The 23,046-nt window shown below is 40.6% G+C and overlaps 1 protein-coding gene across 5 annotated transcripts in view; it reads right to left on the reverse strand.

The window, feature by feature from the left end:
- Slc7a7 (solute carrier family 7 member 7) overlaps positions 1-23,046 on the reverse strand; it is a 50,440-nt gene that overhangs the window by 25,600 nt on the left and 1,794 nt on the right. For 2 of the 5 annotated variants that reach the window (XM_047537857.1, XM_047537855.1), the window contains exon 2: positions 17,170-17,712. In XM_047537857.1, the coding sequence (XP_047393813.1) occupies positions 17,170-17,668 (499 nt within the window). In that variant the 5' untranslated portion in view covers positions 17,669-17,712. Of the gene's footprint in view, positions 1-17,169; positions 17,713-18,763; positions 19,063-21,664; positions 21,891-23,046 lie in introns of those variants that run through there. The other 3 variants (XM_047537841.1, XM_047537846.1, XM_047537851.1) reach the window with 3 other exon arrangements.

A 23,046-nucleotide genomic window follows, 5' to 3' on the forward strand; every position in this document is an offset into this window, starting at 1 on the left:
TCTCCCCTGTCTACCCCAACTGCCATGGCCCTAATTTAGACATTTAATCATTTGCTGCCTGGATTGCTAAAGGAGCTCCCTAATGGTGTGTCTGCCTGGAATCCAGCCCCTACATTCCAATCTAGTTATATTGCTCTCCTGCTTAAAGTCTTCATTGGTTCTTATATGCTTTAAGATAAATCTAAACCCTCCAAGGATGGTATGACTCATGCTTTAGCCCTTGCCCTTTGTCCCCTCATACCCATAATCCCCCATGAATACACCATGCCCCATATTTTTTCTCACATTGTACCCATACATTGCCTTTCTCTGTGCCCACAATGTTCTGCCTCCTTCTTCATTCAACAGCTATTTACTGTATACCTAGCAGAACAGGTGGAAAAAAGTCCTTTTTGAGGGGGAGTGGGGGAGGTTTACTGGAGATTGAACCCAGGGTGCTTAACCACTGAGCTTATCCCAACCGTTTTTATTTTTGAGTCATGGTCTTGCCAAGTTGCTGAGATTGGCTTCAAACTTGCAATCCTCCTGCCTGAGCCTTCCAGTTGCTGGCATTACAGCTGTGCACCACCAGGCGGGCCAAGAACAAAGTTCTTCCTCTCATGATGTTTACATCCTATAGGCAAAGACATACTGTAAACAAGTAAACAATTAATGCTAATTAATGTAATGTGGTAAGGATACTATAAGGAAAAACAAAACAGGAAGCCGGGGGATAAAGTCCAGTGGGAGAGCACTTGCCTAGCATGTGCAAGGCCTCTGGTTCATTCCCAGCACTGCAAAAGGGAGGAGGAGGGGGAGGAGGAGGAGGAGAGGGAGAAGGAGGAGGGAGGAGGAGGAGGAGGAAGAAGAAAGAAAGAAAAGAAAGAGAAGAAAAAGAAAGAAAGAAGAAGAAAGAGAAAAAGAAAGAAAAAGAAAGAAAGAAGAAAGAAAGGAAAAGGAAGGAAGGAAAAGAAAAGAAAAGAAAAGAGATGGGAGCTACACCCACATCCCAGGAGTGACCTCTTGAGATAGGACTCTGATGGGGTAATATTTGTGTAAAGAGGTGAACAGAATGAGGAAATAAACTCTGCGAGCATCTGGAGATAGAGCCTTCCTGGCAAAAGAAACAAGTATCAAACCCCTGAGGCTATAACATGCCAAGTAAATTTCAGGAAAAGCAAAATGGCCAGTATAGATGGGACAGATAAAGCAAGGACAACAGAAGTCTGAAAAGAGAAGCCAGGTGGAGCAGAGCCTTAAAACCATGGGAGAGACCTTTCCCCAGCTCAACTCCTTTCATTTTTTTGTTGATGCGGACATTACACGCCCTGAATAAGCCACTCTCCACCCCTCCTGGCACCCATCTTGTGTGCTGAGCTTGACACTTTGTTTGCCTGACTCCTCTGCCACACTGCAAATGATCTTTCAGCTTTATGTTTTACAGAGTCCAGCACATTCAGTAAATATTTCTCTAATAGTCAAAAGTTCTTCTCTTGTTCCAATTCCACATCCTGCAAGCAACCTCCCAATTACAAGATTGCTTTCCCAGTGACGATGGCTCCAGGAAGAGGATGCCTTGACAGTGAACACATGCATTTTGGTTATTATAAATTAGACACGCATGCTTACCATTGTGCACAAATAAACTGGTATTAGCATTCAAACTTCTTTTTTGAGTAAGTGTGACTAAGTTGCTGACAAAATGACTTGCCTATGTCATGATGACCAAAGGAAAACACTGCTAATGGAAGGCTCACATAGACAGGCAGCACAAGTCCCAGATGACCCCTCTGCCTCTTCACTCAGCCCATCCCCTATTTCAGATGGTGGCCTCATCACCCCCCACCTATATAAGTTCAAACCCTTCTCTTCACCTCTGAGGAGCACACGTCTTAGAAATTCACACTGTAACTATTTTTTATCCATCTCATCTCTGTTCCTTAAGGCTACTCTGCAATGCAGGTCTCCCACCCTTCAGAGTTTTCCTTCTAACCAGTTCTGATCATTTCAATACCTCCAACCCCCTCCACCCCCACACCACTGTGTAAAGTCAACAGCTTCCCCTGCCTTCAAGATCAAGCCCAACCTGTTCAGGCACCATGTAAAACCCTCTTCACCTGGGTCACCTCCTCAGTCCTCTCCCCCCTGCATTCCTACCATACCAACTACCTAGAATTCCCTAAATATTCTGTGCCTTTTTGCACCTCTACATCTTTGCACATGCAGTTCCCTCAGAAATTTTAGGAGACAGTTTTGTATCTTTACTAAATTCAGTTCAGACATCATGTTATTTGTGAAGTCTTCCAAAGTTCTTCTCCCCACAAAAATAAAGTTGTTCCATTCACTCTTATAGTGCCTCCAAGACTGCACTTATTATATTATGACAATTATTCGATAACATATCTGTCTCCCTCTTGGACTATGAGTTCTTGAACGGAAAGGGCCATATATTATTTTTATTTCCTAGCACAAAGTAAAATAACTACTACATAGTATACCTTACAGATAAGCTTCCTGAGGGAGGGAATGAATGGAAATTTTATATAACGCCCTTCTCTTACTAAATCTAAAGATTTAGCCTAAGTCTTCACTTAGGCTAATGAGAATATCCTCATAGGTCTCAGTGTCTGACTGTGCTAGGGACTTACGAAACAGTGGCTGAAGGAATAAACCCATGAATCATACATGTCACTAAATTCTTACAATCTGTTTGCCCTTCTGAACCTTCTTCCAGATCTCCATGTTTCTCTGAACTTATTAAAGATAGAACAAAGTCCAGATATGCAGTATAGCAGTATATCTCATTATCTAACCATGATCACTGAGAAGAAAGCCAAGCAGTAAGAAAAGGAAAATGCTTACAAGTAGCCAAGCAAGAATAATTTTAAACATAGTAATAATTAATACTTTACACTTGAGTAATGAATTATGGGTTTTTTTGAATCTTTTTTTTTATTTGTTCGTTTGTTTTTGGTGATAGGGTCTCACTATGTTGCCCAGGCTGGTCTCAAATGTGTGGGCGCAAGAGATCGTCCTGCCTCAGGCTCCAGAGTAGCTGGAACAGTAGGCATGTGTCACTGTGCCCAACTTCACTGAATTTTATTTCATTCTCACAGCAACCTACTCAGGCTCAAACACAAGTCTTGTGTATTCATCACTATACCAGAGTTGTCTTAAATACATACCACAAGTCCACCCACAAAACCCCATGTCTATTATTCACTAGGGAGCTCTGCAGACTCATGACAGTGGCTACTTTGTATGTATTCTTGCAAGGGTATATGTATGTATATGTGGGTATTCAAAGGTTTGAGTATATCTCTTCCTAAATTAAAAGAAGCTGGTTAAAAGGGGTGACCGGTGAAGGTAGGAACAATACCAGAATCAAGGAACAATAGATGTCAGAGATGACGCAGATAGAAACCAGAAAAGAATAAGGTGAGCAGTCTGAGGTCACTGAGGAAGCAAACATTTTTTTTTCCCCAGTGGTCTGGGAAGCCCTCATAGTCATACAGGAATTGAGATGTACAACAATGATCCTTAGTCACCAAAAGAAATGTCAAAGTATGAAAACAAGAAAATAGAATATTGGTTTCAAAGAGATGTCAGTAAAAACAGTTAAAACAGAATTCTGGTGCCAAAGATAATGAAACAATCTTAAAAATGACTTAGATGGAATGATCCTTCTCTACACAAGATACATAACTATATATCCACACATTTGAGGAGGCCCCTAAACCAACAGAGCCTGAAATTAGTTTCATCAGTGAACAAGATTATTCACAAGTGATCAGAGAGAAATTATAGATCACATTTAAGACCTTAGGGGAAAATTCTCTTGCTACACAAAGCAGTGCCTTCCACCACCCCAACTATTGCCACATATGACAAACCTCCATACACAGAGATGAGTCTGAGCTATACACATGGACAAACAAAACACAGGAAGACCCACAGAAAAAATGACAATTATCTACACAAAAGTAAAAACAGGGGGACTGGTGAGGAAGCTGAGTAAATGGGGCAATGAAAAAATTGAAAAAGAAGAGAATGTAGGAACGACAGGAAAGAGCTGATCCAGTGAGCAACTGCACCTGTTGCCAAATTCTTGCATACCCCACTTCTGCTGCTACTGTACCTTAAACTGACAGAACATTTGAGCTTCTTCATAGATAGGAGCATCTCCAAGGTCCTTGGGTCTCCCAGGCTAGAAGTACATTTTCCAGAACAGGGGCACCTGAGGAATGGGGCTATAGAGGATCATCCTCTCAACACTTCCAATATGGCTTTGCTGAATGTTCAGATCTAAATATTTTACCAAGCACTGCAAAAATAATATTTTACATATGAGATGGATTGAAATGACAGTTTTAAAACTCTAGCCCAAAGAAATACTCATGCAAGCTGCCTACAGGAAACACTTCAGTCACACAAGGTGGCACATGCCTATAAGCCCAGTGACTCAGGAAGTTAAGGCAGGAAAATCGCAAGTTCAAGGCCAGCCTTGGCAACTTAATGAGATCCTGTCTCAAAATTAAAAGAGGGCTAGAGAAATAGCTGAGGGATAGAGCTCTCCTGAGTTCAATCCCCAGTACTACCACCAAAATATAAAAGAAAAAAGAAACTCACCTCATTAGAGAGACTGAAAGTAGAGATAGAAAGAGATGTATCATGCAAATGGAAAACAAAGCAGCAGGAGTAGCTATACCTTATATCAGATAAACTTTAATTCAAAAACGATTAAAAAGTTTGGAAGAGTGGCATGTGTCTATAGTCAAAGCTATTCAAGAAGCTGAGGCAGAAGGATCACTTGAGCCCAGATCAAGGTCACTCTGTGCGACATAGCAAGATCCTGCCCCCAAAAAGAAAATCATAAAGAGACAAGGAAGATCACTATATAATGCTAAAGCAATCAATTCAACAAGAGGAAATAACTACTGTAAGTATTAAGCATCAGTTATAATAAAGGAAGCATTATTAACCTAAAAGGAGAAAGAGACTCTAATAATAGTTTGGACTTTGACACACAACTTCAACTCTTGCATCAAAGAATTGATCATCCAGACCAAAAAAAAAAAAATCCAGTATTACCCTATCTATATTTTGATTACATGAATGGTGTGAATCTACATTGTGTACAACCATAGAAATGAAAAGTTGTAACCCATTTGTGTACAATGAATCAAAATGCAGTCTGTAAAAATAAAAAAAATTTTAATTAAAAAAAAAATCAACAAAGAAACAGTACACTATGCTGAAGACCAAATGGACCTAATAGACATTTACAGAACATTTCATCCAACAATTGCAAATACATAGTCTTTTCATCAGCACATAAAACACACTCCAAGACATATCATATAGTAAGCCAAAAATCAAGTCTCAGCAAATTAAAAAAACTGGAAACAGGATGCTATGGTTTGGATGAGATTCCCCCCAAAGTCCACATGTTAAAGGCTTGGCACTATTGGAAGACGGTGGAACCTTTAAGAGGCAGTCTTAGGAAAATTTCTGTCACATGGAGGCATGCCCCTGATGGGGATATTGGGGAGCCTGGCTCCTCCTTGTCCTCTCATTCTGGCTGTGAGGTGAACAGGCTTCCTCTACCATGTGCTCCCACTAGTATGCACTTCTTCACCACAGGCCCAGAAGTACAGGCCAACTAACCATGGACTAAAATCCACAAAGCTGCAAACCAAAATAAAACTTTCCTCCTTCTAGTTGATTATCTCAAGTATTTTATTATAGTAACACTAATCTAACATGGCATGTATCTTCTCTAACCAAATAGAATAAACTAGAAATCAACAATAAGAACTTTAGACAGTTTCTATATTTAGAATATCCAAAAAACTCCACCAGAAAACTTCTAAAACTCAAAAATTAATTCAGCAAAGTAACAGAATATAAAATCAATACCCATAAATCAAATGCATTTCTATGCATAAGTGAAAAGATCCATTGCAAGAGAAATTAGGAAAACTACCCCATTCACAATAGCCTCAACAAAAATAAAATACTTGGGAATCATCTAACAAAAGAGGTGAAAGACCTCTATAATGAAAACTACAGAATACTAAAGAAAAAAAATTAAAGACCTTAGAAGATGGAAAAATCTTCCACGCTCTTGGATAGGCAGAATTAATATTGTCAAAATGACCATACTACCAAAAGTACTACCCTATGTAAATTTATGATTACACAAATGGTATGCCTTTACGCCATGTACAGACAGAGAAACAACATGTATCCCATTTGTTTACAAAAGTGTTATACAGATTCAATGCAATGCCTATTAAATCCCAATGAAATTCTTCATAGAAATAGAAAAATCAATCATGAAATACATTTGAAAAATGAGACCCAGAACAGATAAGGCAATCCTTAGCAAGAAGAGTGAAGCAGGAGGCATCACACTACCAGACTTAAACTATACTACAGAGAAATAGTAACAAAAATGGCATGGTATTGGCACCAAAACAGACATGTAGACCAATGGTACAAAATAGAAGACACAGAGACAAACCACATAAATACAGTTATCTCATACTAGACAAAGGTGCCAAAAATATACATTGGAGAAAAGAGTCTATTCAACAAATAGTGCTGGGAAAACTGGAATCCATATGTAACAAAATGAAATTAAACCTCTATCTCTCACCCTGCACAAAAATCATCTCCAAGTAGATCAAAGACTTAGGCACTAGAACAGAGACTCTGTGCCTAATAGAAGAAAAAGTAGGCCCAAATCTTCATCTTGTTGGCTTAGAACCTGACTTCCTTAACAAGACTCTTAAAGTACAAGAAGTAAAACTAAAAATCAACAAATGGTCCCTCCCCTTTTTCTGAATTCAATCCTCCTTGTTGCTTCTTGTCCTTTTAGAGATTTATTTATGAGAGAATTCAAATCATAACTCTGGAACCAAAATTTTACACTTAGACGCATGTAGCTGGTTGTGTAATCTAGGACTCCTAAATATCTTGGGTTGTTTTCCTTAGAGTATTACCTTGAGGAAGAAATTAGATATCATATTTGATTCAACACGTGGCATACTTTTGAGAATGATGGGCATTATCTCACCTTCCCAATGTTAACCTATACCTCCTACTCCAAAATATTTTCATCTATTAAGGTTACTCTTTCCAGAATTATTTTTCTCCATCAATCTCCAGGAGTTGGGTTTAGGGAGGGGGGCAGGAATGGAGGAAGGAAGGACTGTATAGATGGAGGGGAAGGGTGGGAGGGGAGGGGGGGAAGGGAAAAAATGGCAGAATGAATCAAACAACATTACCCTATGTAAATTTATGATTACACAAATGGTATGCCTTTACGCCATGTACAGACAGAGAAACAACATGTATCCCATTTGTTTACAATAAAAAAAAAAAAAAAATCTCCAGGGAGAATACAGTGTGCATAGAAACTATTCCTAATTTCTCCTTTCTCACCACCCTTTTCACAGAAGGGTTCTGCCTTGTGTCTAACATTCTTTGCAAAAGCAGGAGCAATTTTATAATTTTGTATCCTGAACAGGGCTCTACCCAAGCTGATGTTCTGAAACTTGTAATCATCTGTTTCTTTTAAAACTTGCAGCAGTGAAACTTTTAAATAAAAGTACAAACAGAGAAACAACATGTATCCCATTTGTTACAATAATAAAAAAAAAAAAAAGCATAAAAAAAAAAAAAAAAAGGCAAAGTGCTAGATCTTGGCAATCAGAAGGCTCATAAGCCCACTTTTCTTCCCATGATCAGCCCACCTCATTGCCTTTTCTTCTCCTATGCAACTTATTCATGCTTCCTTCCTCCAGTTCAGTTTCTGGCCTATGGTACTCATTTTTTTTTTTTTTTTTTTAAAGACAGGGTCTTACTGAGTTGCCCAGGTTGACCTCGAATTCTTGGGCTCAAGTGATCCTCTTGCTGAGGGCTCCTAGTAGCTGGGACTACAGGTGTGTGGCACTGTGCTCTGCTGAAACCTGACATCTAAAAAGAATTTTTTAAATGGTAAAATACACGTACATTAAATTTACTTTCTTTTGTGTGGTACTAGGGATCACACTCAGGGCCTGGCACATGCTAGGCAAGTGCTGTATCACTGAACCACACTTGCAGTCCATACTTTAACCATTTTGAAGTATATAGTTCAGTACTATTAAGTACCTTCACATTGTTGTACAACCAATCTCCAGAACACTCTATTTTATCTCCCAACTGCCCCCTCCCTCCACCCCAGGTAACCACCATTCTACTTTTTGTCTCCATGAATTTGACTACTCTACTTACCTCATGTGATGGAATCATACAGCATTTGTCCTTTTGTGACTAGCTTATTTCACTTAGCATAATGTCCTCAAGAGTCAATGACATTGTGCCACGTATCAGACTCTCTCTCCTTTTTAAAGATGAAAAAATTCATTGTATGTATATACCACATTTTCTTTATCCATTCATCCATCAATAGACACTTGGGTTACTTCCACTTTTTGTCTACTGTAAATGATGCTGTGAACACAAGTGTACAAATATCTCTTCATGATTCCATTGTCAATTCTTTTGGGTATATATCCAGAAGTGGAATTGATGGGTCATATGATTTTTAAATATTTTAAGAAATCACTACCGTTTTCCATAGTGACTATATCAGGGCAGAATTTTTTTTGGTGGTGGTGATGATGGGGAAAATGGAACCCAGGCCTTTGCACAAGCTAGGTAAGCTCCACCACACCACTCACTGAACTACACCCCCAGCCCCATGGTAGACACATTTAAAGTTTCTGTCATGCCCTAGAGGGAAAATTGTTATATTGTAGCCTACATCTGAGAAGAAAGATTGTATGGCTAAGAATAAACACTGACAATGTTCATGCTTTATTTAAAAAAAAAAAAAAAAAATCAATAAATGGGATGGATTCAAACTAAAAAGCTTCTTCTCAGCAAAGGAAACAATCAATAACATGAAGAGCCTATAGAATGAGAAATACTCTTTACCATACACACCTCAGTAGAGCACTAATCTCCAGTAGAAAAATAAATAACCCAATCAATAATGGACTAAAGAACTGAACAGACACTTCACAGAAGAAGAAATACCATCGCTCAACATATGAAAAAATGTTCATCATCTCTAGCAATTAGAGAAATGCAAATCAAAACTACTCTAAGATTTCATCTCACTCTAGTCAGAATGGCAATTATCAAGAATACAAGAGGGGCCTGGGGAGATAGGTCAGTTGGTAGAGTGCTTGACTCACAAGCACAAGGCCCTGGGTTCAATCCCCAGCACCACAAAAAAAAAAAAAAAAAAAAAAAAAAAAAACCAAGAAATAAGTGTTGGCGAGGATGTGGGGAAAAGGTACACTCATACATTGTGGGTGGGACTGCAGATTGGCACAACCACTTTGGAAAGCAGTATGGAGATTCCTAAGAAAACTTGGAATGAAACTACCATTCCAGATTTCCCACTCCTTGGTTTACACTCAAAGGACTTAAAATCAGCATACTACATTGACATAGCCACATCAATGTTTATAGCAGCTCAATTCACAATAGCTTAAATTATGGAACCAACCTAGATGTCCTTCAACAGATGAATGGATAAAGAAAATGTGGTATATATACACAATGGAGCCTTAAACAAGAATGAAATTATGGCATTTGCAGGTAAACTGATGGAACTGGAGAATATCATGCTAAGTGAAATAAGCCAATCCCAAAAAAACCAAATGCCGAATGTCTTCTCTGATAAGGGGATGCTGATCCATAGTGGAAGGTGGGTAGGGAAGAATAAAGGAACTTCAGAAAAAAAAAAAAAAAAAAAACACATTGCTAAATTTTAAAAGCCAGATAAAAAAAGATCACATCTTATATGATTCTTTTCATATTATATGTCCAGAACTGGGGATATAGCTCAGTTGGTAGAGTGCTTCCCTGGAAAGCACAAGGCCCTGGGTTCAATCCCCAGCACTGCAAAAAAAAAAAAAAAAAAATCATATTATATGTCCTAAACAGGCAAATCCAGAGACAGAAAGCAGATTAATAGTTGTCAGAGGGTAGGGAAAATGGGAAGCAATTATTTAATGGATATGTGGTATTATTACAGAGTGTTTGCTTAAAAAATTTTGAAAGTAGAGAGGTAGTGGTTGAACAACATTGTAAATACACTAAATGCCACTTAATTGCACACCTTAAAATGATTATTTGTGTTATATGAATTTAGTCTCAATTTTTTTTTCTTTTTTTTTTTTTTTTTTTTTTTTTTTTTTGCAGTACTGGGGATCGAACTCAGGGCCTTGTGCTTACGAGGTAAGCACTCTACCAGCTGAGCCATCTCCCCAGCCCTAATCTCAATTTTTAAAAATCATGAAATACTTTATTCACAGTAGACCCAAAGCAGGAACAACCCAAAAGTCCATCAACTAATGAATGGATAAAAATGCTGCATATCCACACAATGGAATATTTTTACCATGAGAAGGAATAAAGTACTATTTTCCATAAAAATAAATAGAACACATATTATAACATGGATGAACTTTGAAGTCATTAAGCTAAGTAAAAGAAGTCACACTCAAAAAAGCCACATATTGCATGATTCCATTTATATGAAATGTCCTGATTAGGCAAACCCATAGAGACAGAAAGTACATTGGTATTGGGGGCTGGAGGATGGGGAAAAGTTGGGGAAGAGGATGAAAGTATTCTGGAATTAATGGTGCGAAATATTGTGAATATACTAAAAACCACTGAACTATATAGTTTGTAACAGTGAATTTCACAGCATGTGATTTAGATCTCAATAAAGCTGTTATAAAATATCAAAAAAATAATAACTTTAGGAATTACACAAATTCATGGAAAATTATAATATTATCGTGCATGACCAATGGGTCAATGAAGAAAGTAAAAGGACAATTTTTTTATTTATTAACTAAATGAAAATAAAAATAATATACTAAAACCTATGGAACACAGCAAAAGAACTAAGAGGGATGTTCACAACTATGAGTGTCTATGTCATAAAACAGAATGATTTCAACTGGGTGCGGAGGCACATGCCATAATTCCAGTAACTCAGGAGGCTGAGGCAGGGGGATTTCAAGTCAAGGCCAGACTCAGCAATTTAGCAAGACTCTGTCTCTAAATAAAATAAAAAAGGGCTGGGATGAAACTCAGAGGTTTAATGCACCCCTGGATTAAATCCACAATACCGATAACAACAAACAACAACCAAAAAAAACAAAACAAAACAAAACAAAAACACAGAATGATTTCAACTCAAGGAACTAGAGGAACAAAGACAAATCAAATCTAAAGCTAGTAGAATGAAAACAATAACAAAGATCAGAGCATAAGTAAACAGAGACTACAAACAATAGAAGAGATAATGAAACAAGAGTGTTGTTTTTTTATTTTTCACACCAGATTGAACCCAAGGCCTTGCACATGCTATGTAAGTGTCTACCACTGAGCTACATCCAAAGACAAGAGTTGAATTTCTGAAAAAATAAAATTTGCAAACCTCTAGTTAGACTATCCAACAAGAGGCGGGGTGGAGGGAAGACCCAGATACATAAAATCAGAGACAAAAAAGGAGCCAGGTGCAGTGATGCACACCTGTAATCCCAGCAGCTCTGAAGGCTGAGGCAGGAAGATCTCAAGTTCAAAGCCAGCCGAAGGAATTTAGTGAGGCCCTAAACAATTCAGCAAGACCCTGTCTCAAAATAAAAAAGGGCTAGGGATGTTGTTCAGTGGTTAAGTGTCCCTAGGTTCAATCCCTGGTTCAAAAAAAGAGGAGATATTACAAGTGATACCACAGAAATACAGAGGATCATTATGGATTATTATGAACAACTATATGCCAACCTACAAGAAATAGATAAACTTTTAGACAAATAGAACCTACCAAAATTGAACTCTGAGGACACAGAAAACCTGAACAAAACAATAAAAAATAGCAAGACTGAATCAACAATAAAAGTCTCCCAAAGAAAAGCTCAGGACTGGATTGCATTGCTACTATAATTTATAAAACTTTTTCTCCAGTGCTGGGAATCAAACTCAGGGCTCACACATGCCAGGCAGGCATCCCACAACTGAGCTACTTCCCCAGTCTTTTGCCAAACTTTTAAAGAACTAACGTTGGTTCTTTTCAAACTATTCCAAAGTATTAAAAGAGAGGAAATTCTTCCAAATTCATTCTATGAGGTCAACATTACCCTGACACCAAAACCAGATAAAAACACAACAAAAAAGAAAACTATAGATAGACCAATATCCCTAATTAACATAGATGCAAAATTCTCAAAAAAATTATAGCAAAGCAAATCCAACCGCACATAAAAAAAGATTATGTACCACAATCAAGTGAGTTTTATCCCAGGGATGCAACGATGATATAATATAGACACATCAGCACACATGATACATCACATTAACAGAATAAAGGATAAAACACATATGATCATCTCAAGCAATGCAGCATTCAATAAAATTCAACATTCCTTCATGATAAAAATCTTCAAAAAATTAAGTATAGAAGTAATGTATCTCAACACAATAAGGCCATAATTGACAATCCACAGCCTATGTCACGTTAAATAAGGAAAAGCTAAAATCATTTCCTCTAAAATCAGGAAAAAGATAAGGATGTCTACTTTCACTGCTCCTAATACAGTATTAGAAGTCTTAACCACTGCAATAAGGCAAGAGAAAGAGATTAAAGGCATCAAAATAGGGAAGGAGGATGTCAAATTATTCTTGTTTGCAGATGACATGATTTTACGTATAAGGATATACAGAGAAGGATATGAAGATTAACTCAAGACTTCATCAAAAAACTGTTAGAACCAAAACAAATTCAGTAAGGTTGCAGGATATAAAAATCAATGTGCAAAAATCAGTAACTTTTTTATACACCAAAAAAAAAATAGCTGAGATAAATCAAGAATGCAATCTCATTTCAATAACTACAAAAAATAATAAAATATCTAGAATAAATTAATACAAAGAAGTGAATGATTTCTACAGTGAAAATCACAAAACAATGATGAGAGAAACTGAAGAACTCAAAAAATGGAAAGAGGGCTGGGGCTGGGGCTCAGCAGTGGAGCACAAGCCTCACATGTGTGAGGCACTGGGTTCAATCCTCAGCACCACATAAAAATAAATAAAATGAAGGTATTGTGTACACCTACAACTAAAAATATTTTTTAAAAAGGAAAGACATCCCTTAGATTCAAACTAAATAGCTTTCTCTCAGCAAAGGAAACTATGAGCAATGCGAAGAGAGAGCCTACAGAGTGGAAGAATATCTTTGCCACTCATACTTCAGATAGAGCGCTAATTTCCAGAATATATAAAGAACTCAAAAAACTCTACACCAAGAATACAAATAACCCAATCAACAAATGGGCTAAGGATATGAACAGACGTTTCACAGAAGATCTACAAGCAATCAACAAACATATGAAAAAACGTTCACCATCTTTAGTAATAAGAGAAATGCAAATCAAAACTACACTAAGATTCCATCTCACCCCAATTAGAATGGTGATTATCAAGAATACAAGCAACAATAGGTGTTGGAGAGGATGTGGGGGAAAAGGTACACTCATACATTGCTGGTGGGGCTGCAAATTAGTGCAGCCACTCTGGAAAGCAGTGTGGAGATTCCTTAGAAAACTTGGAATGGACCCACCATTTGACCCAGCTATCCCACTCCTCAGCCTATACCCAAAGGACTTAAAATCAGCATACTACAGAGACACAGTCACATCAATGTTCATAGCTGCTCAAATCACAATAGCCAGACTGTGGAACCAACCTAGATGTCCTTCAATTGATGAATGGATAAAGAAACTGTGGTATATATATACAATGGAATATTACTCAGCCATAAAGAATGATAAAATTATGGCATTTGCAGGCAAATGGATGAAATTGGAGAATATCATGCTAAGTGAGATAAGCCAATCTCAAAAATCCAAAAGACGAATGATCTCATTGATAAGCGAATGATGACACATAATGGGGGGTGAGAGGGGGGCAAGAATGGAGGAAGGAGGGACTGTATAGAGGGAAAAGAGGGGTGGGAGGGGTGGGGGGAAGGAAAAAATAACAGAATGAATCAAACATCATTACCCTATGTAAATGTATGATTATGCAAATGGTATGCTGTTACTCCATGTACAAACAGAAACAACATGTATCCCATTTGTTTTTTTTTTCTTTTTTTTTTTCCATTTGTTTACAATAAAAATAAATTAAAAAAAGGAAAGATATCCCATATTCATGGATTGAAGACTGTTGTTAAAATGTCCTTACTACCCAAAGCTATCTATAAAGTCAATGTACTTCCTATCAGAATAAAAATGTCCTGAAAGAACTAGAAAAAAAAAAAATCATAAAATTAATATGGAACCATGAAAAGTTCTGAATAGCCAAAGCAATCCTGATCAAAAAAGAACAAAGTTGGAGTCATTACAATATCTGACTTCGAAAAATATTACAAAACTATAATAAAAACAGCTTGGTACTAGCTTAAAAACAGATAGATCAAAGGAATAGAATGAAGAACCCAGAAATAAATCTACCTACTTACAGTCAACAGATTTTTGAGAAAGGCAGTAAGAATACACAATGGAGAAAAACAAAAAAATACTTGACCCTTTTCTTTCACTATATACAAAAATTAACCAAAAAAAAAATAATAATAATCCAAAGACAAATGTAAGATTCATTCAAATTACTAGAAAGAAAGTATAGGAGAAACACTCCAGAACATTTAACTGAACAAAACTATTTACCAAAAAAGCACAAGCAACAAAAGCAAAAATTGACAAATAGAACTATATCAAACTAAAAAGCTTCTTACACCAAAAGAATCAACAGCATGAAGAGACAACCTACACAATGGAAAAAAATATTTGCAACTATTCATCCACCAGGAGATTATTTCCAGAAAATATAAGGAACTCAAACAACACAACAGTAAACAATAATAATAATGATTTTTTTTTTCTTTTTGTGGTGCTGGGGATTGAACCCAGGGTCTGTGTAAGGCAAGCACTCTACCAATTGAGCTATATCCCTAGTCCCATAATATGATTTTAAAATGGTTGAAGCCAGGCATGGAGGCCCAAACACTTGTAATCCCAGCTACTCAGGGACACTGAGGCAAAAGAATCAGAAGCTCAAGGCCACCCTTTAATTTAAATGTAGAAAGACCCTGTCTCAAAATAAAACTAAAGAGAATAAGGGATGTAGCTCAGTGATTGAGTACTGTGGGTTCAATAGCACCCAAGGTTCAATACCCAAAACTGAAGAAAAATTATTTTTTTAAATGGGTGAATGACTGAATAGACCTTCCTCCAACAAAGGAAATAATACAAGTTCCGTGTGGTAATACGCACATGTAATCACAGCTATTCAGGAGGCTGAGGCAGGAGGATTGCTAGTTTGAGGATAGCCTTGGCAATTTAGAGAGACGCTATCTCAAAATAAAGTACGTAAAGGTTACATCATAACTATAGATCATCCCCAGGTTTAGGTGTGTACATTCTAAGAAGGGGGAAAAAAAAAATGCTAACAAGCATACAGAGAAAGGAGGGAAACTCTCATATGCTATTGGTGGGAATGTAAATTAGTACAGCTATTATAGAAAACAGCATGCAGGTTCCTCAAGAAACTAGAAATTATCATATGATCCAGCAATCCCACTACTGGGTATATACCCCAAAAAATGAAATCAGTATGTTGAACACATCTATCTGCACTCCCATGTTTATTGCAGCACTATTCACAACAGCCAAGATATGGAACAAGCTAGGTGTCCATCAGTGGACACCTAGGGGAGTACACACTGCAGAATTATATGGACATGGTGGTACACATCTATGATCCAAGTTACTCAAGAGACTAAGGCAGGAGGATTGCAAGTTCAAGACCAGGCTGGGAAAGTTAGAGAGACTCTGTTTCAAAATAAAATAAAAAGGGATGGGAGCTTAAGTCAGTGATAGAGCACTAACCTACCCTGAGAGAGGTCCAATACCTGCTCCCCCCAAAAAAAACTGTTCTTGTAAAAGACATAACAAAACTAACTTTTTTTTGGACCAATGATTGAACCCAGGAGCACTTGACCATTGAGCCACATATCCAGCTCTGTTTTATTTTAAGACAGGGTCTTGTTAAGTTGTTGGCCTGACTCAGCCTCCCCACCACCACACCCAGCACAAAACTAGTTTTTATTTTGTTTTGTTTTTGCTTGTTGGCGGGGGGGGGGGGGGGGGATTTCTAGGGCTTAAACACTCACTCTACCACTGAGCTATATCCTAGCCCTTTTTTTCTTTTTTCATTTTTTTTTTTTTTTTTTTTTTGAGGGCGGTACTTGGGGTTGAACCCAGGGGCACTTAACCACTGAGACACATCCCCAGTCCTTTTCATGTTATATTTTGAGAAAGGGTCTTGCTCAGTTGCTTAGAGTCTCTAAGTTGATGAGGCTGACCTTGAACTCACGATCCTCCTACCTTAGCCTCCTGAGTTCCTGGGAATACAGGGTTGGGCCACCATGCCCATCTAGCCCTTCATATTTTGAGACAGAATATTGCTAAGCTGCCCAGGCTGAATTCATATTTGCAATCCTCCTGCCTCAGCCTCTCTAACAGCTGGGATACAGGCTCCAATCTCCACCCCCAGTCAAAACTACCTCTCTTGAAAGAGCAAGGAAAAAAAGTCAGGAAAAGCACACTAAATGCTAATACGCTTAGCATGGGAAATAGGGAAAGGTGAGTTGCTTTCTTTCTTTTACGCTGTGGTACTGTTTGAAACACAAAGCAGACTTTCTTTTATCCTGTTGGTTTGCTGGGTATGAACTTAGGGCCTCCAGCATGCTGAGCACGCACCTTATCACTGGGCTACAACCCCAGCTCACAGCATACATTAATTTAAGAACAAAAAGATAGGGGATGGGGTTGTAGCTCAGTGGTAGAGCGCTTACCTAGCACGTGTGAGACACTGGGTCCAATCCTCAGCACCACACAAAAATAAGTAAATAAAGGTGTAAAATAAATAAACAAGAACAACAAAATAGGTCTTATCAAAGGCATTCCTTTCCAACTCCTTGCTCCCTGCCAGGATCCACACCCCCACCTTAGCCTGTCCTCCACACCACACTCCAGCCCCAGCTCCACTTACAGATGCAGGCAGCTGCCAGCAGGCGGCCAGCAGCATAGGGAGCGCTGCAGCTCGGGAAGAAGGGTTGCACCATGTAGTTGGCAAAGGTGATGGCAATGATGGCCTGGCTGGTGGGCTCGATGATAAGCAGGGAGGTCCAGAGGCGGATGAAGGCAAGTAGTCCCCCGAAGGCCTCCAGGATGTAGGCGTAGCTGGCCCCAGATTTCTTAATGGTGGTGCCCAGTTCCGCATAACAAAGGGCCCCAAAGACGGAGAAGAGGCCCCCAACAGCCCAGATGACCAGGGAGAGGCCAAAGGAGGCACTGTACATGAGCACACCCTTGGGGGAGACAAAGATTCCCGAGCCAATCATGTTCCCCACAATCAGGCACACTCCATTAAGCAGTGAGATCTCCTTCTTCAGCTTTACCTGCTGGGCTCCTGAGCTGGTCCCATGGCCCAGAGGGGAAGCATCAGCCTCCTGCTGAGAGGCCACTTCATATTTGATGCTGTCGACCATGGCGGAGGAGAGGCGAGCCTTCACCAGCTTCCTGGCATTGCCCTCTAAGGAAGAAACATGAGACAAATGGGGTAGATGGTAAATATGTAGTTCTCCCTCCCCTTACACCACAGGGGCCAGTATGGGCAGCCCACCCACCACTCAGAGAGCTCTCTCTTGCTTCCCACCTTAGGAAAAGCCTCTTCTGGCTGATTCATCAAAATGACCCCAATTTGAATTTTTAAGAAAGAAAGCATCTGCCATTAGGATGATGCAGTCCACCTCATTTTCCAAATAGAAAACTAAATCCTGGTTCTGCCTGAGCCAGCTGTAAAACAAGACTGGTATGGAGGCAGTTTGGCAGCTTCCAGGTATAATTATAGAGGATTGCACCTGAGTTTTCAGACTTATCCAAAAAGTCTACCTTCTCTCCAATTTCAATCTCACCTGTCACCTGTGCTGAGAGGCAACCAACCCTGCAAGCAGTTACTCTGTGGGATCTCCTCACAATGCTATTCTTTTCCCCAAGGATTCTCGCTCTGGCAAATCTAAGGTTTCAGAGGTTTCCTGCTAGAAACTCACAACCACCTCCCTGCTCCAGGAGCATTCATTAACAACCCTCAGCTGGTGTCTTCACCCTGCCCAAGCCCAAGCAGCCCCAAGTCATGCTTCTTTCTGTTGCTTTTCCTTTCCTAGATCCTTTCCCAGTCTCTATTATTCCAAGCCTCCCATCATCAAATCCCTTATACTGGCATAGTTGCATCGCCCAAAAATGTATGAATTAGAGAATGGTGACCCAAATGTACAACAGAACCTAGAAATGACAAAAGGAAGCGCCCCCTCTTCCCACCACCCCTGAAGTTGTTGTTGGAGAAAGAGAAAGATCACCCAAAACCGAAGCAAGGAAACAGCTAAAGCCTATAAGCAGCAAGCAGATGCAGGGAAACAAAGAGCAGGAGACAGCTGAGAGGAAACTAGAAATGGCTAGTCAGGGCAATAAGAGATACTAAGGCAAGAGGCACTAGGGAAGGCAGGGATGGGATACTGCACAGCAGCCCGAGCAGCAGAAAGGGGTTAGCAAGGAGAGTGGGGACAAGAGGACAAGGTGAGACACACACTCACTCCCTGGCCCCAGATATAAACAGGTCCCCACAGCAGTAGCCAGCAGCAGTCACTGGGAGGGGCGCACTCCCAGAAGGGTGATCCAACTGTTCCTCCGCTCAACCAGCAGTTAAAGGGAAGGCCAGGCAAATGCCTATGGATTTAAATGAAGTCAAGAAGGGGGGTGGGGCAAGGGAGTAGGCAAAGGAAGAGGAGAGGGAAAGGGAGAGGAGAGTTAAGCAATCGTCTGGGTCCAAAGTTCATGGGCCCTTCGCATCTGCAAAAGGGGCAGCCAAGAGCTCTGGGCTCAGCACTTTCCATGATAAGAAAGCGCTCTCTCAGGAATCTCCTTTGTCAGCTCTGCTACAGGACTCAGGGGCCAGAAGAAAGGACAGCCAGTTGGGTGCCTTTTCTGCACCAATGGGGAAGTTGTGCCCCAACAAGTTAACTGAAGACAGGGCAGTGGCACAGACCCCTCTGTGTCCTCGTGCCCTCCATGCCCCACCCTAGCCTCACTTCTCTCTCACCCTAAACAATTAAGAAAGGCAGGAAGATTGCAGAGTATGACACAAAGGCTAGTTCATATGCTGAGATTAGAGGAAGTGTAAGAGCCATTCTTACACCCCATGATTGGGTGTCCTAAGAGGAGGACTCTGCACACTTCCCCATGCAGAGATGGGTGGCTGCTTGGGTTGTTATCCAAAGTCTGAGTCTCAAGCTACTTCAAAGGAAACAAAGTCAAAAAATGAAATCAAATCTCTGGCTACAAGTCCATCCCACCATGTATCCTTCATCCTTAGGAAAATATACCAAGATCTCTAGAGTATCCATAAATGTTTACAAATACCTTCTCCAAATACAACTTGGCTCCAATTTCTTAAAAATATGGAGAGAGCTAGAGGTGTAGTTCAGTGGTAGAGTGCTTGCCTAGCACAAAAAAAAAAAAAAAAAAAAAAAAGTGGAAATAAGATTTCTGTGAGCTATCCTGGCCATACAGGCCCAGAACAAGCAGAAGTTGGCCAGTTTTTGGAAATCACATAGTTTATTCTATCTCTACATCAACTTTAAGTCTGACATTCTGGGCTTTTGTCAACAGAAATATACCCTATCCTTTCTGAAATCCAATCGTTTGTCTCTTCTTACACTCTTCCTAACCCCCTTTTTCTTATTCTACAACAAGAGAATAGGATCTAAAAATCCCTGGGAGACTTATCTCTACTCTTCATGCTCCCATTCTAGTTCCTTAAGCTTGCACCCCCCAAAATGCTCCTGTAATAATTACAGAACTTACTGAGATTTACTTGGGCCAGACACACTGCTAAGCCCTTAAGAATGTTATCTCACTGAACCCTCCCTACAGCCCCATAAGGGCTGTCACTAGCAGGGTGCCAGTAAAGAGTGAGGCAGGCAGCTAAAACCCAGAGCACACACACTTTTAATCACAGAACTACACTATCTCCACAACTTCCCACCCCTCGGACCTGCTCTAGTCTCTAGGGCTTCCTTTCAGACAGCAAAGCACTTCAGGTGGCTCCCTAATGAATTACCTGGGGGAGGATATGATTAGATTAAAAAGAAAGCCTCTGGCCTCCTATCTACCTCCTTCCTGGCTGCTACTCCCTTTCTCATCCTGGGAGAGGATAAGAAATAATTATAAGTCCTGTTGGCAGCACTGAAATTACTAAACTGCCCATTTCTAGTGCAAACAGAAACATAAATCACTCCTGCCCTTTTAAGACCACATTCACTGGCACCAAGGGGTGGGCATATGTCCCAATGTGATGCCAAAAATAAAAATGAAGGAGAGACAAAGGAAAGGAAAACAGTAAGGGAGCATGAGGAGAGACATGTACAAGATTGAGTTCCTGACTGGTGGTATCAGAAAAGTGAAGTCCTCTCAAGGAACCTGAGACAAATCCAACTACACTCTAGCAAACAGCATGCCCTAGTGGTCTCACCAGGAAGTGCTGAGTGGAATCTCAGCCTCACCAGTTGGTCAAAGGAGGCTGTCTGTCATTCATGGAGATGTCCCCTTCTTTGCTCATCTACAGCCTAGCACCATAGGCAAGAATGCACCACCTCTTTGCATCTCACACTCCTCCCTGAGGTTCTCAGTCTCAGAGTAATGATCCCAACATTCAGGCAGCCTGGGCCAGGCACCTCCAGGCTCTCCTGAAGAGGCTCGGCCACCCCTGGCTTTGCCACCCCTGGCTTTGCCGAAGCCTTTTAACAGCACCCCTCATCACCTTCCTCTGTTTCAGGTGCGTTATCTCAGAGGACCCTGTGAAGATTACAGAACCACACACTTATTACAGCTATGGAAGAAGTTTCAGACTCAGGGGTTCAGGGAAGCAGGAAGCTGGGCCCCCAGCATGCAGTGCCTGGCAGAGCAGCCAGTGGAGCCCTGTGCCCTGACCCCACCCTCCAAAACCAAGACCAAAACACAGTTCTCCGAGAACCAGCACATAGTTCTGGGTCTTGGCTCCTACTGTAAGAATACGCTTTCTCCTCCAGAGACCCCACAGCCTCCTTTCTGGCTCCAACTAGTCTGTGTTGCCTCCCCTAACAACAGAAACAAAACAGACACACGCTGGTACGGCCGGATTCCCCATCACTCCAAGCTACCAGCTCAGCCCCTCCTCCAGTTCTCCATTTGTTTTTCTTTATTCCACTGAAGCTAAGATCGTCCCTTTGGGGGCAAAAAAAGAGAGAGTGAAACAAGAAAGAAATTGTTTAGTTCTATGGCCATAGTTCCCATTAACAAGGGCTGAAGTCTCTGGATCAGAGATTCTGCCTAGTGAGGGCTAGGGCTAGGTCCAGAAACTAAGAGACTCTTGAGTCTCCCTTCCGTTGATTTTCAGGGCGCACTCCATCCTTTCTTCCCCTTTCGCCCATTGTCCCTCTCCCGCCTCTTACCTGTCCCGTGACCTTTGGGAAAGTGCAGGGAAGAGGGGCTACCAGCAAGCCCCAGGAAGGGGGCCTGGGAAGGTGCTAGTTAGGGGTACCAGGGGTATGGCTCGTGCTGCAGCAGCTGTTGACTCTGAGGAGCAGAAAAGGCAGAGGGTGACGGGGACTGAAATGGAAAACAGGAAAACACATGTGCGACTCTGGCCGGCAGTGGGGAGGGGCTAGGGGACGGGCTGGATCTGGGACTGCCCGGACAGACCCAGAGGATCTTGCCGCTTGGCCTCCAGGCACCTTCTCCACTGTCTCAGCTCCTCCTCCTCTCCACACCAACCCCTGAACTTCCTTGTTGTCTTAAGTTTATTAAGCACTTTAGTTTTCCTTGCAATTTACAGTGCCCTCCGGCGGGTCCTTACAATTCCCCAACTCCCCTCTCCTCTCATTCCTTTTCTTACTCCCTCTCCCACACACAGGATCCTATGGTTAGGGCAATGGGACTCTGCCATCCCATCTCAAGAATTTCCATGCCATTTCAGCACCGGAAGCAAGCCAAGGAAGATAATACACACCAAAGAAGGCCCTGTGGATGCAGCCAAGAAGACACCAAGACATCAAACAAGCCCACTCACTGCTCAGTTCCCCAATTGGTTCAGGAGAAGCTTGAATCTGAGTTGCCAGGTAAGAGCCAATAGTGCTATGGCACCCTGGGCAGATTCCTGAGTTACTGCAAACTACTGTTATTTAAATATGTGGAAGCTGGGCATGATGGCCCATACCTGTAATCCCAGAGACTGAGACAAGAGTATCACAAGTTCAAGGCCAGCTAAAGCACCTTAGCTAGACTCTCAGCAATTAGCAAAACTCTGTCTCAAAATTTTAAAAAATGAAAAAAAGAAAGAAAAAGGACTGGGTATGTAATCCAGTGGTAGAGCACCACTGAATTCAATCCCCAGTACCGAAAACAAAAATAAAAATAAATATCTGTTGAATGCTTACTGAGCAGAGGTAGAAGATATACCAGTTTGCTCAGAATAAAAACTGTGTAAGCATCTTTCTTTACATTCAAAATTAGAGGTTATTACATGAATTCATCACATGCAATTTTCTGAGGCAGACCACTTCTTGGTAGGCATATTAAACCACTTTAAAGGTAGACAATAGCATTAATTCCTGTCCTGGGGATGGGCACTGCACAGCGCACTAAGCATTTTCAGAATTCCAGTTGTGACTGTTGCCTTAAGCAACAGATAGCTCCCAGATCTCCAGGCTACACCCTGCAACATGCACCTGCTTGTTGAAAATTCTCCACAGACAGGTGGTCTAGGTAAGGATCCTCCAGGAGTCTGTCTGGGCCATTGGATGGAAGCCAACTTACATTTCACAAAGAGACATAG

Source organism: Sciurus carolinensis, chromosome 2 (genome assembly GCF_902686445.1).
Source record: "Sciurus carolinensis chromosome 2, mSciCar1.2, whole genome shotgun sequence".
Classification (NCBI taxonomy): Eukaryota; Metazoa; Chordata; class Mammalia; order Rodentia; family Sciuridae; genus Sciurus; species Sciurus carolinensis.